We start from the raw sequence: 19,761 nt of genomic DNA, 5'->3' as shown, positions 1-19,761 counted from the left end.
GTTATACTGTGAAAACTTTTGTTGTTATCTTGAGTCAATGCCATTAGGTGACCCGACTGGAAATTGTGCAAAGACAGGGCCCCACCAGAAATGAGAATTCGTCAGCCAAGGCACTCCAATTAGCAAACAGACTACTATTACTTGTCAGGAGCTTGCAGTGATGTTAGTAAAAATGCCTTGCTCTTCTGATCAGTATTAATTCTCTTCTCAGGTTCTGTGGAATTTCTTATCAGTCATAAGGTGAAAGGCTATAAAGTTGGGTGTCTTCAAAAAGTACATTCTCACTGTTACATTCACACTCAAGGCTCTGTAGGAACTTCTGTTGGAGAGTGAAGCCTTAAAACAACTGGCAATTTCTGGGTGTTAAAAAGTAACAATTGCATTTTTAAAAAACAGGGCGGTGTGGTGGCTCTGTGGCTAAGGATCTGCGCCTGTGGCTTGAAGGTTGCCGGTTTGTATCCCGTGGCCGGCAGAGGAATCCTACTTCGTTGGGCCCCTGAGCAAGGCCCTTAACCCCAGCTGCTCCAGGGGCGCTGTATAAATGGCAGACCCTGCACTCTGACCCCAAGCTTCTCTCCCTGTCTGTGTGTCTCATGGAGAGCAAGTTGGGGTACTGTATGTGAAAAGACAAATTCCTAATACAAGAAATTGTATATGGCCAATAAAGTGATATTAAAAAGACAGTAACTAACCGATCAATAATACCAAGCTGTCCTTTGCACTTTAGAGACCGTTTGCTGATTTGTATTCTATGGATCTTTTCTATTCAGCGATGCAAACATAAAAGTGAATTAAAAATTACTATGAAGAGAAAATAAGGACTAAGTAGAACCCTGGTGCCTTTATACATTATTTCTTGCTTCAAAAGCGTGTAGTTTTAGAAGCAGACTATACTTCAGGAAAGGATAAGCCATCATTGGAAAGCTAGCTGTAGATTTATATCCCAGTGTGGGCTTTTCTAATAAGTTCTTATTTTAAGAAACATGGTTAAGAGTAAATTCCAAGATAAGAACTGCAACAAACAATACTTTTCTAAGTCAGGTGGATTGGTGTCTGACAATGTTGCAGTTTAACCTTTCAAAAAACTAAGCACGTTGATAAAATAACTCTTTTTATTTCTACCAGCAAAGTGTGAGGTTTAATTTAAGGTACATAAAAAATATGTATTACAGTTATATGAAGGGTAGTGAAAGTTTAAAGTGAATGTGTTCATTCTTGAGCTTCTAAGCAGATGTGTGTGTTTCTAGCCCAGGGGATTTTTTTTTTTTCATTGTGGACATACAGATGACTGCAGACCTTTTTAAGCTTATAACCAAGGGAAAAGTTACAGTATATTGGTAAACACACAAAGTCTCTTTTCACTGTCAGCAGAAAAAAAAAAAATTTAACAAACTTTAAAATAAGTAAGATGCAAAATGCTAACATACCAGGGCTGAAAGAGACAGCATTGATTTTTCCTGAGTGACAAACCACGTGATGTAGCAGCTCAAAGCTGGTGGCATCCCATATGCTCACAATGCCTTCTTTTGATCCAGATACCAGCATCGTACCCGCAGGGTTCAGGTTTATTGTGTTTACCTAACATATGATAGAACAAAAGGTGATGCAATTTAAATTTTGCAAAATAAAGTGTGAAAGAGTGAAGTGAAGTGATAGCTCAGATACTATGGCACTATTAAGGCCTACTGAGCTGCCTGTTAAGAATTTAAGCTCTGGACAAACAAGTGCGTCACGAAGCCTCCCTAACACTGCACACACACAACAAAATGAAAGCTGCACTTGCCTAGTATAAAAACTAGAACACATTTTGTGTTTTTGGATCCATACCATAAAACCAATGTACTTTGGTTCAATGCTGAACTGACACATTAAGATGTCACAATACTGAAGAACAGCAGGTCAATTTAAAGACTGTTTCTTGCCACAGCCTACCAGTAGCCAATAAGATGTCAATGAATATACTCCCCTCAGTTTAAAAGAAGATGGCAAATTAAATGAAATGAATGTAAGAAATGAAAGCTTTGATCATTTAATAACATATTTGCAAAGAAAATTAATAAAATGAAAACATTGTTTGATCTTTCATTTCATTGCACAGAATTGTACTTATTTCCTGCTGCATGTTCTAACTAATTTAGAGAAACTTCATTTCCTGTTTTAACAAGAAGACACTAGAAAATGTTAGAATCATACAATATGTGGTTTTACAGTAGTGGAAAACAACCCAAATCAGATCTAAGTTAGCATGAACAACTAGAGCTCCAGTTTTTTCAGACTCCTTTGTAAAACTGAAAGATTGTATCTTTCTAAATCAGCCAAATCTGTTGCCAAATCAAGTTAAAAACACAAACCAAAACAGGCAAATGAAGGAGATGTTCTGTCCTACTTAAAAATAATCTTTCTCAGCAATGGTATATTTCTGATTCATTGATATACAACATACTTACACCTGCATCGTGTTCTAGTTCGGCCAAAAGCTCAAACTGACTCCTTTTATTGCTTGAGAAATCTGAAGGAACACACTTCCATACCTGAAACAGAAAACAAGATGCATTACTTAACCACATCAGACACAGTGAGGATCAATATACCATAAATAACAAATGTAACTGAAGTATATACTTATCTGATAACCTGATATTTTAAGCATTGCCTCACTACCATCATATAATATTGAGCTCATGGGTCCACATTTACTGGCAAAACCTTAAGCACAGACAGACTTTATCTGCCTTCATCTCCAGCAATAATGGATATACAGTAATCTATCTGTCTGTAAGTGCTGAGTGTTAACAAGTACCGTTTGATAAACTATACGTAGTTTACGGTTATATAATTTCTTATTAAGTTCATGTAACGGAGCAGCTACTGCATTAAAGGATTTTATTGTTTGGGAGTGTATGGAAAAAGGTTTTATTATGATAAATGAACATTAAGGTTATGGTTTTAGGGTGATCTAAAAAGATATCGGTGCAGGGGCGTGCATCCAGGTTAAGTGCAAGCATTTGCAACGAGGTTGCAACAGATCACACTGTGGAACTGCTGCTGGTTAAAGACTCTTTAAAAAGTATAAAGGAGGCTCACAATGAACAGTCATCTCTAGATGTTGCAGGTGGATAGATGGGAGAAGTTTTGATAAGTGAAGTGAGATACATGGTTGGTTTCTGGTTCTGGTTGGCAAGAACAAGGAGCAAGTTTGCTCCATATACTTACAGATGCAGCCATTCAAAATGCACGGGCGATACCGCATTATTTTCCGGTACGCTGTACGCAGTCTACCGCGAGTTACCGGTAAATACCGCAAGTTACCGGTAAATACCGCTAGCAAAATAATAGTATCCGGAATTTCCGCAAGGTGGAGCTAATAAAGCTCAACCTCTCATGTTTGAGCTGTAGCCATCAAAGTCTTTAACGAAGATATTACTTATAGTATTAATAATAAATGACCTTGGACAAGCTGTAAACTCATAGTATTGCCCTGGTCCACATTATTTTTTTAATTGACCGTCTTTGTAAAAGTAACACCACAGCATTTCGCAATCACGCATTTTTTTCCAATCATGCAAAGTACAGTAATTTTTGAGAATCGATTCACCATGCCTTTCACATGCTCATAAAAGAGATTTAGGAACATAAACATATTACCGTATGCAAACTGTACTGTATACAGTATGTATATGTATATTTAATGTCTTAACTGTGCCCGTTTATGTATTGAATATTTATATGGAATTTTACCACTGAAGGGAAATCTTAGTGCCTGAGCATAAAAAGAATAGGAGCATACTGCAACGCGTGTGAAGGCCATAAACGATATTAATTTTGGAACATAAACATACAGTATATGGCTGGTCACGGTACTTTAAAGAAAACATACACGAAACATGGTTTCATTATGACCAGAATCGGTCTTTTTTAACTTTTTTAACGATATTTTTAACTTGATTTACAGTATTTGAGAGGTATGTCTTGACACCGATACTACGTAAATACTGCTCACGTACTGTATATGTTTCTAGGTTTATATTATGCATTTCATACGGTCAAATTACTTTTGAGCAACTGATAAGAAGCGCGAAACGGTATGCCCAGGGCGTTTTAGTTTCGTTTTGTGCGGGGACTGCTTTAACTATATCGCCGTGGATTGATTAGAGATATCAAGTACATACAAGTCATTTTTTAAATGTAGTTCGTCTTGTAAAAATGTTACGAGAACATCATCTGTCAACAATTACACAGGTTCTGTTTCCATATTGCGGATTTTGGTAACGTAATATTATTTTCTAATTTCACGTTGTGAATATATGATTTGGGCAAACAGAGCCGCAAAGAAGTACATTATGGGTTGTTGTTTTTTTTTGCAGTTTTATCTAGAACAAGCGATGCTTAAACCTTTGTCTGATTCTTGTGAAACTATCCACACGACAGTTACCTACAGTAGGAGTTGACTTCAGTGATGTCACTGATGGGATGTTTCTAAAAATCCATCATCTGTAAAACGTCTTCTCTAGTTGTCCTGCATATGTATTCGCTAATGAAGCTGTGTGTTCTGAGCCTGGTTCTCTACATTTCTGTATGAACCAGCTTAGAGGGCTAAAGACAGCTTGTGTTTAAATTGAGTGTAAGGTAATTTATGCTTCTAAAGTCATGGTCAGCATTTATTATTGTACTGTGCTGTAAACTTGTTCTGTGCCTAATTACATTATTTTATAGCTTTATCAAATCTGTACATTGTCTGTCGATAATGTTTCTGTAGTGCTTTTTCAGCCCTCTGCATGTGACCGCGCTGGTGGCGCTGTGGGTTAGTTTCCTGACTCCCATGTCACACGGTCTGTGATTGAATCCCATGTAACTATGACTTTATTTTTTAACAAACATTTCTTTGAAAAAATGAAACGTTTCCCTTGGTCAGAGATTAAATAAAACCTCACTCGCACCAAACAAATTTATATTTCTAAATATCACAACATGATCGAATTTAAGTCTTTTTAATAACAATGAATAGTCACCTATGCATTACAAAATAAACATTTATAATGATTTGAATCGCGTTTTGATTTAAATCGTAAACGCGTGTTTAAATATATCTGTTTAAAGGCGATATACTGTATAAAAGCGCTGATTCTTATGGAATGTGTTCCGCTGGGGATTCAAAAAATTTATTTTTTTAATCGCGTATCTAAGGAAAATTGCAGCACGGGCACAGCAAAGACGTTTACTGTAAGTCTTTCTACGACAGACCAACGGACCACGAGTGCCCCTGTCGGTCAACCAATCACGTACCGCGGTACCGAGCGTCATCTTGCGTCACAATGCGCGACGCCACCTGCGGTACGTGTCTGTAACACGCACTTTGAATGGCTGCATCTGTATGGAAGGGAAGACCAGAATAGCTGAAGCATGGTTTTAAGGTACTTCAACAGGAGTGTTTAGCTCTTCCCAAGGGTTTGTTCCAAAGGAGAGGTCCTTACAGTCATCAGTGGAGATGTAGCTCTCGGGTGGAAGGTGTGTCTACTGCTAGGTTCGATGGATGGCAATAAAACTGCATGTAAGTAAACTGGGTAGACAGATACATTTGTAGTAGACCCAACTGTTGTTGTGTTAGGTTTCAGTTAAGATTAGCATCCCTGCCCAAACAGGATTAGCCAGGTGAAATTCAACTACTACGGATTATGATTACTACTGGTTAAGGTTAAACTGTGAGTTAAAGGTTAGGTTTCTAGTTTGATTTTAGAAAGCGGGGGAGGTAAGACAGGGTTGAGTTTTAATTTCAGTTACAAATCTTGGAGGGGGTTTGGATAATCAGGCCCTCTAGACCACATGACTGTGGGAAGAAGACGTCATCCATGTGGCATAATTTCATTATATCAAATAGAGGCAACTGCAAGAGTTCCCTCAAGTGCAAGTATGCTGCTTTCGACTGTCCGGGCACCCTATGGTTCTCTCTGGCGATTGGTTGCTTGAGTAAAAGAAGCCCTGTCTTAGTGGGGTATTGAGAGTTTTCCCTGTGACGAGAAACCTGGTTAAACTACAATCCTGAAGAGAGCTATACAAAGAGAAAACAGCTTTAGTTATATGAGTGTTGAGTAACTGGTTAACCAGTTAGTAGAGGCTTATGGTTTACAGATTATGCTAATAAACACAACTTTCCCTAGGGCCCAGTGAAACTCGAGGTGTCACCTAAGGCTGGGAATCGGGGCCTGGAGTTAGCCTGTGCCTGGGTTTTAATTAGAAGACTCTAGGTAATCGACACCTGAAGACAACGAAGCCCAGGGCTTTAGAAGAATAATCCAGGTCAATAAAGATGCCACAATTCAAATTCACGGAGCTGGGAAACCACTAGTTTTGGGCTGTGAGTGCCGAGGAAAGGTTACCATGGTGCTCAGTCTGGTTACGAGCAGGGATTCACCCCACAGTTCAACAAATAGGTTCATTGACCACTCAGTCATCCTAACAAGAGAAAATTAGGAATTCTAATGGAATAACTAATTTAAGACACCAAATGTAAAACCTTATTTCTAGAACTCCATACGGTCACAGCAAATGCTTAATCCCTGTTTGAGTAATTTACTGCCACAAAGTTTACCAGACAAATTTTATTAGATTAAAAAAATTAATAAAATTGCTCATTGATATCTTTCCCAATCTCAAACAGTAAGACTAATGCATGCCTGTGTCTTTCCCAGGGTTGATTACGTATTGTAGTGTGCTTCCTGGCATATCCAAACTTGTTCTTAAGTTGCAGCATGTTCAGAACTCAGCTGCTTGGATATCAGCTAAAACTTAAATGTAATATTACCTATCGGAGCTTCCTTGATCTGACTCCCTGTTTTCAGAAGACATTTCAAAATACTGCTACTCACTGTTAAGGGCTTGAAGCGTTTGGCTCCTGACCAAATCAGTCAACTGTAAATTCTCTGTACATCGTACATATTTTTGTACTATTTGGACTCTAGCCATCTTTCATTTTTCAATGAGGCTTCAAACTCTGGGAAATGATACATTCTGCTCTCTTGCTCCAAGACCATAGAATGACCATTTACAGCCTTGCACATCAGTCAGCACTTTCCAACTTTTTTAAAACCTTGTTGTTATACTCTGACCTTTAATTCTGTTTGAAATACTGTGTATGCTGTGTTTGTGTATACCAGCCGTTACACTTTTTTGCATCATGAAAGGTGCTATAAAAACAATATTATTATAAATCAAATAACTATATTGCTGGAGTTTAGAGGTGGTTATATTATTTTTATGCAAGTATTTGTCTCTATGAGCAAGCATATACTGTAGTAAATCCTTACCCCTAATGTCTTACTCAAAATTCAAAATACAATTATGGACCAAGAAATATCCCAGTCACTTAGTGAACTACATATTAGCATAGTAATAAAGACCTTGTATTTACCTTTGTCACAATAAAGCAATTTTCTTATGTTTGATGAAAATGCAAATCTATACTGCATATAATTTACTCATTTATCACTTGCATAATGTTATTTACTTTTTAAACAGACATGCAAGAAAAAAGAAAAAAGAGAAAAGACAAAAACATGACCCTACTTAATAAAGACCAGCTCCTATTAGAGTGATTGAAGGCTACCAGTCTGTGGGAAACTGTCTGGAGAATGCCTTAATCAGCAGGTCGGTTCAGATGAACCAGTGAACTGAGAGATAAAGGTCAAATACAGGAAGGCTACATGTCCAGGGATCTGTATTTTTGCTGTACATCCTCTGATTTTGTTTGGTATCTACAATATGTTTAAAATACTTGATTGAGTTGCACCTGGCCGTTGCCACTGTATACATTTTAATCTTCAAAGACTTTTGAGTGCACCAACACTCATATATTAAACTAATCTACTCTTCATCATGAAACAGCATTGGTTTTCCCAAGCTTCACAACACTTACATATTGCTTGCTGTCGTCTCAAGAAAATATGAATTTTCACTGAGAAAAAAATAATTCTAGTTACGGCCTTCGCAAGAGAAATAGGAATGTATTTGTAATTTTATATCAAGAGAGCCTAACACACCAATTATTATGTAGAAGCACAAAGTCTTTGCTTAAGTATATAAAAAGGTAGTTAATCACAAGGGAAGCATGCCAGCAGCCATGCCACCCTGCCACTCACAACTGGCAGCCCACTGAAGCTAAGCAGGTGTGAGCCTGGCCAGTACCTGGATGGGAGACCTCCTGGGAAAAACTAAGGTTGCTGCTGGAAGAGGTGTTAGTGAGGCCAGCAGGGGGCGCTCACCCTGTGGTCCATGTGGATCCTAATGCCCCAGTATAGTGATGGGGACACTATACTGTAAACAAGCGCCGTCTTTTGGATGAGACGTAAAACCGAGGTCCTGACTCGCTGTGGTCATTAAAAATCCCAGGGTGTCTCTCGAAAAGAGTAGGGGTGTAACCCCGGCGTCCTGGCCAAATTTCCCATGCCTCCTAATAATCCCCCTCTATGAATTGGCTACATTACTTTGTTCTCTCTCCCCCCCCACTCCGACTCCCACTTGGTCGCGTTTAATGGCAACGTCAGCTCAAAGATTTGGTTCAAACCACCAAATGGAGACGGGTGTGCCGACCACCGGACCCTGCTGATGTGGGATTAATGCTAGGATGAGAGAATCATGAGGGAAGTATAACTGAACAGATTAATATAAAATATAAAAGTTGTGCTTCCCAGGGCAGATGTCAAATTCCATCAAATACCTGCCTTTACTGTGGAGTCCCAGGAGGCTGTATACAGCTGATTCTCACACCAGCAAATTTTGCTTATAGCGTCATCATGTCCCATGATTGTGTCTTGTCGTCTTCCATAAGCAATGGAATAAAAATACCTAAAAGGCAAAAGAGGTACTAAGCAATTGAGGAACAAGAAAAGGTTAACTGCATGCAGAAAAAGTAAAGCGGAAACAATGTTTCGTTTGTTGAGCTCTTTTTGAGGTGTCAATTGTCAATCATGTATATACATATGACAGCTGGAGAAGGCTAAACAGTTAGATGCATTTCTTCTATTTTGCAGCATGGAATTAACCTTTTACTTGTTCCTTTCCAGCCAGAGCATGATGACGCATGATGACACAAACTTCTTCTAAGCTGTTCAGTTGTATTTAATGATTCATTGCACTTTATAGGACTGCCAGATTCCTGATGCGAACTCATCATATGATTCATTTTACTGTAGAAAGCCAGATATAAAAAAAACCCTAAATGACGAAGGTTACGTGGATTGTATGATTTTTCAACTTACACATTGTTATCCCATGAGGAGCACACAACAACTGTATCATCTGGGAGCACCAAGCAAGATGACAGTGCCTGAGAATGAATAAACTGCACTTTAGAAAAGCAAGTGCTTAAAGGCAGCAAAATGCATGTATATATCTGTACACAAAATTGAGTCTTAAGCTCATTAATAAAATCATTGAGCTAACTAGGTAAAAATGTAATGTACTACTCTAGGATGAAGATGCACTAAATCTTACAGTGCACGAACATTTACACAAACATCATAAGAGGAGTAGCAATATGAACTGCAGAACATATATTACTTTATAAGGCAAAAGCAACTTAATGAAGTATCTTTCAAATGATGTTCAAGTGCTTTATCTTGAGTATAAGTATAATATTTGGTAAGTCTGCCTAAGTGATCCAAACAGAATAAGGACAATTACAAAGGTGTTTGAAACTGACCATATTAGAGAAAGACATGCTCCTTTGCAATAAACCTGCTTCTTTGGAAAACATCTTTAGGGTAGAATCTGTGGGTTTAAAGCAACACAAGATACTATTTTACTAACATCAAGTCTTTAGGTGTTCCATGCACTGCTCCTGGAATCAATGTTTCCAGTATCATAGACAGATAATACAGATGTGATAGTGATTTGCATTACTCCACTATTTCACAAAACTGTTGTATTTGGCTCAAAGGGGGAGTCCAGAGACACACAATTAGCAAATGAGAACAGTCTCACAAACCTTGTGAAGTTGTGAAAACTGATGATCCATTGCGAGTTACTGCTATCCCTGTAACTGCCCTATAACAAAAAATAAATAATCACATGCTATACAATGACACCTACTCTATGCAGGTGTGGTTTTCTTCAGTTTTGTGGAGTAAAACCAAGCTCGAAAAGCATGTCTGCAGCCTAAAAGTACGTGCTTACTGACACATGATTTAAACACAGCCTCTTCCGCAGCACCGACTGAAACGACTTGCAAGACATTAGCAGGAAACCGCCAAACTATAATCCAGCCACAATTGTAACAACTTCCTCTATAGCAGACAGCTTGGAATTCAAAATAAGTGAGCACGTTACTTTAGTTGCATTTAAAGGGACACAACTAATTTGCTTTATACAGCCTGTATACATGTAACTCACATTCATAGTCTAATCATTTTATATTCAAATCACAGTCTAAAATTGTTTATTCAAATGAAAACATGCTACTGATAATACTAAAATTAAATGTGGAAATTAAACAAAAGGCACTTATTATTAAACCTAATGATAAAGCAATAATAATAAATATCTACAGTATATATTAATATAGAAACTACATTGCTTATTTAGACAAACATACAGTACATGCATATATACAGTGCCTACAGAAAGTATACAAATACCCTTTCCAAAGTGACACATTTTGTGGCCTAACAGCCTGGAATCAAGACACATTAAATCAGAACGTATTTTACCCATATTTATAACACAACCTCCAAGTGAAAAACAAATGTTCAAACATTCTGAAAAGTAATTACAAATGAAAACCTAGAAAAATGGGTTGGATAAGTGAAGCACCTTTTGGAAGGACAGCAATAATTCTGTTTGGATAGGCTTTATCCTATCCTTTGGATAGGATGTATTAATGTAGCACAACTACATTTGGCAATGTACTGTATGCCCATTGCTCCTTCCAGAAGTGTTCAGAACACTACTGAAGGATCAAAACAGAGCAAGCAGCTCAGGAGTCAGACCATAGACAACCCAGGCCATCCATCTTCAGGGAGTTCAAATTCATCAAGAAATGTCTGACAACTGGATCTCCGAGTATAAAACTTCTGTACTTAGATTATAATTCCCAAGAGCTGAACTATTATTCCAAACATGTTATGTAATTTACTACAGAAAATGCGTATTTACAGTACTTGTCTGTGAGAATTATAAATATGATTATCTATATGAGACTGATATGACCCATGAGGTAAACCATACCATGTCAGAGTCATTATATTTTAACTCTGACATTATTAATTCTTATCTTTGAAATCTCATCCTTGGGAGAATGATCCAACCTTTGTATCATAGCAGATCAATTCACAAATATGTTCTGTTGTTTTTGTTGGTTTGTTATGAACATTGTGGTGTTGTATCAATTAATTGTATATTGTACATTTAGAATCCATGTGCAAGACAAGTTATTGTGTTTGATTCCTAACAGTCGTGAAAGAACTCTTGTTCCAATTTCTAATTGTTTCAGTACATTAAAAACACTCTAATCACCATATCACATTACTACTAGCTGTTTGGAAACCTGCTGTTATGTTTTTTGCTCTATTAAGCCAGCAGCCATATCACTCTGCAATTCACAAATGGCAGCCCACTGAAGCTAAGAAGGTGTGAGCCTGGTCATTACCTACATGGGAGACCTCCTGGGTAAAACTAAGGTTGCTGCTGGAAGAGGTGTTAGTGGGGCCAGCAGGGGGCGCTTCCCATTGGCCCTTACCAATCATGGCCTCCTAATAATCCCCATCTATGAACTGACTTCATTACTCTGCTCTCCTCCCCACTGATAGCTGATGTGTGGGGAGCGTTCTGGCGCACTATGGCTGCCGTCGCATCATCTAGGTGGATGCTGCACATTGGTGGTTGTGGAGGGGAGTCCCCATTACCTGTAAAGCGGTTTGAGTGGAGTGTCCAGAAGAGCGCTATATAAGTGTAAGCAATTATAATAATTAATAATAATAATAATAAGTATTATTATTATTATTATCATTATTATTATTAAGAACATGCTTATTTTCCTTCAACACAAATACACTGCTCTCATAACAACATAACATGAGACATAATAATAAAAACTTACTCCTTATGGATTTTATGGCTGGACACAATCATCAGCTTACAGATATTGTTCCATGCAAGCTTCCTGCTTTCTTCTGTCAAATCTTCAAAGGAGGAATCTTCACTCACAGCTGCTAAGAGAATTATAGGTTCAAGTACTTAATGTGCACAATTGTGTTAATCGATGGCCTAATTACAGTATCTACGCTACCTTTCACATGGATATTATAACATTAACCATTAATCTGCTATCTGCTTTACTGTGAAGCTGTCTTATGGAGAAAGAGGGAACTGTCTCCACCTCTTCCTTCAACAGGAGTGTGTAACAATGTGTCTTACCTGGGGACAGCTCATTCAGGGAGGCGCTCTGGCTAGGTGTCCTCGACATACTTTGAAACTTGGGTGTTATCCTCTGAGGGTGCGGAGTGGTGAACAACTGCTTGGGCGTTTGTCCAAATTCCAAAATCTGGGTCTGCATTGCTATTTTCTGATCAGTATCTTCGATACTACCAAATAAAAAAAAATACAGTATGAATACATTCTATGAATGCCACACCAAATAGAAACATAGTTAATGAAGAAAATGTATTTGACCATATTTTCTTTTAAATTGCTGGTATTTCTATATTAATCACAAGAATATACAGTATTAATGTTTCGTATGTATCCTGTCGTGAATTACTGTTCCATCCAGGTTGGAGTCTTGCCTTGCTTCAGTGACACCATGATGCACTGTAAAGTGGCTTTCTGCTATTGGATGGATGGAAGGTATTCACATATAAAGCACTGTTGTCTTTTCCTTTTTTATCAGTCTATGACCAAAGACCCTGGGGAAACTAAATCCTGGCTAAACCTGCTCGTCCTTTTTGTTTTGTTTTTTAAATGTAAACACAATGTAGTAATAGCAGCAAAACAAAACATAATCTGTACTAGAACAAGTAATAGGTTTATTCCATGCTGAAAAAAAGAAGAAAGAGATCACAACGTTTCGGAAAGGCTCCACGGCCGAAACGTTGTGTTCTCTTTCTTCTTTTTTTCACCATGGAATAAATCTATTACTTGTTCTTTGCAGCCTACGCATGCTGACGCAGCTCCCCACCTGAACTACTATAATCTGTACTCTGTTTCTAGATTTCATATCACAGAGCTCGGGTTTCCTGAAACGTCTGTAGTCTACAGTGAAAACTCCAACCCTGATAAGGTGTCTGGAACAAATTCAATTTTATTACATTCCTGGAAGATTAGAAAAATATGATATAATACTATTGAATACACTTGCCCATATCTCTTTTACTACTACAACTGGCAGTAACACATACTAAAGTACCATTTGTTTGTTCACATATAACCAATATAGTTCCCATATATGTCTGAATCCCTACGGAAACATTTATGGAATTACCTGTCACAGTCCATGCATCCTTCATATGTCAAAGGATGAAACACTAAAATGAAACAAATGAAGAAATGGAAGGGTTATTTTCAGCTACAGTATATCCCCATCCTTCATGGTTTTGCTAATACTATATGGAATTGGATAGAGAACTGGCATGGTTTATTGAAATTATTTCAGGAATTTAAGTCATTTGTTTTCTTAATTTTCTTAAAATAAAAGTTTAATTGGTACATATTTTGTGTTCTAAATTTCTCCTGAAAACCTCTCACAACTTAAGAAATATCACGGGTTTGTGGTTTCTTTCTTTTTTACTAGCAGAAAAACCATGACCTTGTTATTTAACATGAAAATTCAGTGATTATGTGAAGTGGGTCAACTTCTAACATGATGTTTGGTGTGAAAGAAAAAATCCTCAACACTATTTTGTAAAAGCTCTGCTTCAGTGAAGCAAAATCACAGTATCTTAACTATGATAAGCACTATGGAATATGACAGTAATGTAATTTCCACAAAAAGGATGTGCATGATGTTACAGTATATTATGTTGTATAGTGTTTATGAAGGAGTTTTGACAATGTTTATCTTTTTATGTAAAATTTACTGTTCATAAAAACAAATTAAAAAGCAACTTGCAAAATAATTCATACACTTTGTTCTCATTGCTTTACAATGAATCGGGAGTCTAGTCTGGCATACAGTACGTGTTTGAAAATAAGTTTACTCTGTCAAGGTTAGGTGTCTTGTTAGACATGGTCAGCAATCTTTCAAGATTTCAAGATCAAGGCAGGTGGTGTTTTGTTCTTATGACAAACTACAAGGTACATGTTAAATCCAAAGCAACCCTGTTGCACATACAATTATGTGCGGCAATGGCATTGCTGCTTTTCTGCTTGTATCCGAAGATCAGATCAATCCACTCATGAAGGTGCTCAGAGACATACTGGCTCTCTAAAGCTTTTCGACATTTCTGAAGGAAATCATCTGCATCTGAAAGAGGAGAAGGAATACTTTCATTGCTCTGTACTTAGCTCTGTTCCCAGTGCTAGAAGGATTAATGCAACAGTTTTTCATGTGAGAATGTTAACACTTGGGATTTTGAATGGTGCAGGAACCCGAGAAGTGGCAGGTCACTGTGTCGCTGGATAAATGAGAGCTCTCACTACAGGATCTCTGCCGAATCCCAGTCACAGTCGGCTAGTGACAAGCCCCAGGCATGAGCTAGGATCAGAGAGCTCATCCCCCACACATGAAAGCGCCTTTACTACTTGAGCTACTCAAGCGCAGTTTGACAAAATCTCTTTCCATTATTTTATGGAATTAAAATTAAACTTCATGTAAAAGGAGGTTTAAATTGTGCTTCTGGTCTCCACTGCTTTACACTGATATTTTTGGTTTAAGAATTCAATTAGCAGTAGTTGAAGATCTGAGTGTTTCTCAATTGAGGCCCAGCGAAGCTGTTAAAAGTCGAACTGATTTATCCAGATTGTTGTAGTGAATTACTGTATTTTAAAATTAGTCAAGCTCTTTCCAATGACTGGCAAGTTATCAAAACCTTCAGGTGTATATATGATAAAAACAAGTTTAAACAAATCCAGGCAGACAGCTTTCCATAACTTTCTTCAGAATTTTGGAACTGTTACCATGATCTTGGAGGAGAACAACTACAACAAGCTACAACACGAGCACCTAACATTTCTAACAACATGCAACACACAAACACACTTAACAACACACAAATTTCTAAAAACATCCCATCTTTTGCAGTGTAGATGTTGAAATGCAGACAAATTGTGAATTCAGAAACCAAAGCTTCATCTACAGATAAGACCTGATATTAATCACAAATACCTCATTCGTTATAGCAAGCCTTTGATTGATGACCTGAATAGATCCTCACTATCAAAACTCAGAAGCACAAATAATACCCAGTGATGGCATTATTCTGATTCTTAATCACTTCCCACTGACTCAAATTTTTAAGATTCGTGCTAGCATATACAACATTGCAAGACCTGTTTTAAGATCTCTTTCTCTCCGTATCCTTATCAAACATTTTAAACATTCTGATAAGAAATGATTGTGGTTTTAGCTTCTGCGGCTAAACATACTTAATGTTTCAACTAAATTAATGTCATCCCTTCTTGTATCTCACAATGTAAAATGTTGAGATAGAACTCGCTACTTAAGAAAGGCTTACGTATTTATGTTGACATGTAATTTACATCTCCCAGATATCGCCGAGAAGGAATTAAAAAGGCAAAACAATTCTAGTTAGTTAAAAGCACAAAAAATTAAATGAAGGGACAGGACAACACATAAGTAAGTTCTAATTTAAAACATTGTGCTCAATTTTGGTCACTGCACTCTAGAAAACATATAAATGTTCTGGAATCAGTCCAGAGAACAGTAACCGGATACACTCTAGGGCTTAAAGGAATGTTCTACACTGAATGAATGAAGGAACAGAACTTTTTTATTCATAAACAGAGAAGGGACTGATACAAGTATTCAATATCCTCTAAGGCACTGACAAAGTCCACCCAGCAGATTTCTTCCGAATGAATAGTGCTACATGAGTCTGAGGACACAAGCTGAAATTATGTGGAAGAGCATTTACAACTAAGAACGGGGTCACTTTTTTACACAGAGGGTTGTGGAAGTATTAGCACAAGTTACCCAGCCATGATGTTGAAGTCGATACCCTGGTTTCTTTATTTCTAATTACCACATGGGCTTAATGAGCTGAATGGCCTCCTCTCATTTGTAACCTTACTTATGTCCACAAACACATCTGAAAAGTAACTGTGTAATACTGGGCTCCCCAATTTTGGTCCTTGAGAAATGTAGACATTGCAGGTCTCTTAAAATCATCAGTGGCACAAAAGCTCAAAAAGAGGGTTAGAATAGGTCAATTGAAGTTTAAAAAATATTAATTCACTGGCCCTGTACATGTCAGATCCTGCTGGTGTGCTAAAGAGACCTGCAAAACCTGCCTGACTGCTGTTCTTGGGACGCCGACTTGGGAGAGCCGATTAGCTCAACAGAATGGAGACGGTCTCTCTACTGATGTTAGTGATGTCTCAATGCCTTTACCTGATGCCCAAGGAGGAAGCAAGACATCTCCCACCATCTTTCCGCCTTGCCTCTTCCCCAGGTTCAGGCTCAGGCTGTTCACCAAGAAACTGGAATCACTCCCGTAAAACTCAGGAATCAACTACAAATCAGTATTAATAACAGTCACAACAATCATTTCATTTATGAGCACTTTTCAAGAAACCCAGAGCACTGAAGATTCAGTCAGGACCGCTAATTGGACAAGGGTTGCCACAAGCACACGATGAGTTACAGCTGGCGTTTACTTCTCTAAACAATGACGCTATGTTTAATCTTCTCCTGTGCAATACTAATTCGTGACTGAAAAATTACAGACTTCTTTAATGGTCCAGGAGATTTTAAGTAAGAATTGACCTGTCTATCAGTTAAGCTTCAGATTACAGTTGTAATATACTGTATAATTGTCTGTTTCTGGAAGGAAATAAAAGTGGAGTCAAGAAATTTTACATTTCCAAAGCACTATAATACCTACATATTTGTACAAAACATATTATATTTGTCATTATTCAATTGTGCTGGAAAATCTTAACTTGATATCTCAATTCCGGTACTTTAGATGATTATCAAAGAGCAGTCAGTAAATTTGTATACTTTTTACAAATGTTTTTACAATCTGTACACTAACAAAATCATTTTCTACTTCAATGTTTGCTTCTTACAGAGCAGAAAAATAATTCATTAAAACTGTAAGTAATCATGAACCTGTAAACAATCCTGATCCATCAAATCAGCATTGTAAACAAAATGTAAAATATCAAAATTACTCATACCTTTTACCTTTCTTTATTAGTGTTGCATTTAAACTAAAACAACAGCAATACTGTTCTGTGTAAATTTTAGTTTTAAAATACTGTCAAATATAAAAGTATACTGACATCTGCTGGACAAGTATGGAATTACTAAAAGTAATCACTAAAAGTCACAAGGCCTATCCTAAACTTGAAGAAAAAAGCACCAGACAAACACTAATTGTTAATCAATATCATTTATCTAAATTTATCAGTATGTACTCAAGCTAATTTGTTTTATAACCCACAATATGCAAGAGTTGGCCTTTTGGAAGCAAAGGTATTTGAGAAAACTTTTACCTCTTTAAAGTCAGTTGCTCCTTCTAAGCAGTTTTTCCAAGTTTCGGCTATACTGAATAAATAGCATTAACATGAAATTAATTTAGATAATGTCTAAATGTCTATGCACCAATATTTAAAGATGAGTATAACAGCAAGAACCTATGTTTACTGAAATGTACACACTGTGAAAAAGCAGATATACTGTTTCAGACATCCTCACCAACAACATTTTTTTAGATTTCTATAAGGCATATAAACATCAACATATCTACTGTACATACAGGTAACTGTGAAAAAGCATCACTGCTGTTAACAAAACGTGGCTATAAGAGGGTGTAAGTACCACAGCAAACCCTAGAACGAAGTAGTTTAAGTCTAGCATTAGGTTTTCACTGTTTAAAACTTTATGCTGAAATGATGCACGCTACAGAGATGCAAGTGTTTAATTTTAAAGTAATCTACAAAAGACATTTTTTAAATCAGGTCAGCAACTAGGTAAACAAAACTACAACAAATAAGAACAATGAAATATGAACATAAAAAACCTTGATGAGACAAAGACAAATGCAGGGACAATAAATTACTCAAGCAAAGCAGACTGAACATTTAGCATACCTGTTAAACATTCTGTCTGCATGGTCATACCGCCCATTCTGTAAACACAGCATGTGCTCGGGGGCTATGAAAAACAACAAATGAATGAGAAATGACAATTTTTTAAACTGTTAACATGTTCAGTTTCTGATTATCTGGATTTCTGCAAAAGGTCTACTTAGAAATAACATACATCACAAGAATCAACATTGATCTTAATGTAGACGTTACCATCATGGATAGTAGTTCAAGTGGGTAGCTACATCAGTACAAAGGAACAAGTAAAGGTTTATTCCATGCTGAAAAGAGAGGAAAAGAAAGACAACATTTCGGCTGTGGAGCCTTCTTTAGGTGTGAGAGAGAGATTAGAAAACGCTCTGGGTTTTTCCTTTCTCTCTCACACCTGAAGAAGGCTCCACAGCAGAAACGCTTCATTTCTTTTCTTCTCTGTTCAGCGTGGAATAAACCTTTACTTGTTCCATCATGGATGGTAACCGAGTTTGGTCAGCCAGGAGTTTAATCTTCACCATATGGATTAGTTGAAAAACATCATGACACCATCAAGAGATAACAGAGGACCTCAGAAAACAGGAGGAGATTCTCATTTGCCTGGAGAGGATTCCATAACAATTTCTAGTTTTGTATTGCCCCTTATCAGATAAGATACACAGGACCAGTCCTGCCTAAATCTCCCCAAGAGCAGCCTGGATAATCATTCAGAAAATCACAAAGACCCTTAGAGTAACATCTAAGGATCTGCAGGTCTCTCACTGTGGCTAATGCCATGATCATGCCTCATCCATCAGGAAAAGACAGAACAGGAATGGTTTTCATGGGAGGATAGCCAGGAAAAAACCACTGAAAAACAACACTGCCACCTGCCTCACATTCACCAAAGTGCAGCTGGAGGACCCATAAAATTCCTGGAATAATGTTCTCTGGAAATGTTTTGTGTGGCAAAAACTAATGAATGCCCTGCAGCACAAGAACCTCATTTTGACCATCTAACATTGCCAGGACCTGGACAGCCTGCCATGTTTGTTTGAATTAACATTCTCCAGAATGTGAGGTAATCCATTCATCAGCTGAAGCTGAGCAGATAGTGGGTGATATAATGTCATGTCATGTCATTTACCAAACAGCTTTATACCATATGATATCGCGGGAAGCTGGAGCCTACCCGGCAAGCAATGAGCGCAAGGCAAGGTACACCCTGGACAGGGCGCCAGTCCATTGCAGGGCCAGTGCAAGCCAATCATACATGAGGACAGTTTGGAGGCCACGGTAAATGCTGGGGGGGGAATTTGGCCTGGGATAACTCCCTACTCTTATCGAGAAATGCCAGGGGATCTTTAATGACCACTGAGAGTCAGGACCTTAGTTTAACGTCTCATTCAAAAGACAGGGGTTATATAACGATCTTAAATATATAATCAGAACTACAACAGAATGGGGGAAAAAGAAAGTTTGCATTTTTGGACATAAACAGAAATGATCTGGCACGAACTGTAGCAAGCTCTT

The 19,761-nt window shown here is 37.6% G+C and overlaps 1 protein-coding gene across 3 annotated transcripts in view; it reads right to left on the bottom strand.

Annotated features, from left to right (window-relative positions):
* nsmaf (neutral sphingomyelinase (N-SMase) activation associated factor) overlaps positions 1-19,761 on the bottom strand; it is a 48,814-nt gene that overhangs the window by 3,988 nt on the left and 25,065 nt on the right. For 2 of the 3 annotated variants that reach the window (XR_016091257.1, XM_088919285.1), the window contains exons 16-28: positions 18,262-18,325; positions 17,665-17,716; positions 16,556-16,676; positions 14,318-14,449; positions 13,469-13,511; positions 12,406-12,572; positions 12,089-12,200; positions 9,980-10,038; positions 9,695-9,762; positions 9,252-9,319; positions 8,715-8,838; positions 2,448-2,531; positions 1,428-1,578 (exon numbers count right to left, since the gene is read on the bottom strand). Coding sequence is in view for 2 of the 3 variants with exons in the window: in XM_088919285.1 (XP_088775411.1) it covers positions 1,428-1,578; positions 2,448-2,531; positions 8,715-8,838; positions 9,252-9,319; positions 9,695-9,762; positions 9,980-10,038; positions 12,089-12,200; positions 12,406-12,572; positions 13,469-13,511; positions 14,318-14,449; positions 16,556-16,676; positions 17,665-17,716; positions 18,262-18,325 (1,245 nt within the window). In the remaining variant the exon portion in view is untranslated. The remainder of the gene's footprint in view (positions 1-1,427; positions 1,579-2,447; positions 2,532-8,714; positions 8,839-9,251; positions 9,320-9,694; positions 9,763-9,979; positions 10,039-12,088; positions 12,201-12,405; positions 12,573-13,468; positions 13,512-14,317; positions 14,450-16,555; positions 16,677-17,664; positions 17,717-18,261; positions 18,326-19,761) is intronic. The other variant, XM_088919286.1, reaches the window with a different exon arrangement.

Source organism: Atractosteus spatula, chromosome 6 (assembly GCF_055471065.1).
Source record: "Atractosteus spatula isolate fAtrSpa1 chromosome 6, fAtrSpa1.hap1, whole genome shotgun sequence".
In the NCBI taxonomy this organism is placed as follows: domain Eukaryota; kingdom Metazoa; phylum Chordata; class Actinopteri; order Semionotiformes; family Lepisosteidae; genus Atractosteus; species Atractosteus spatula.
This window is presented reverse-complemented; position numbering and strand designations above follow the sequence as displayed.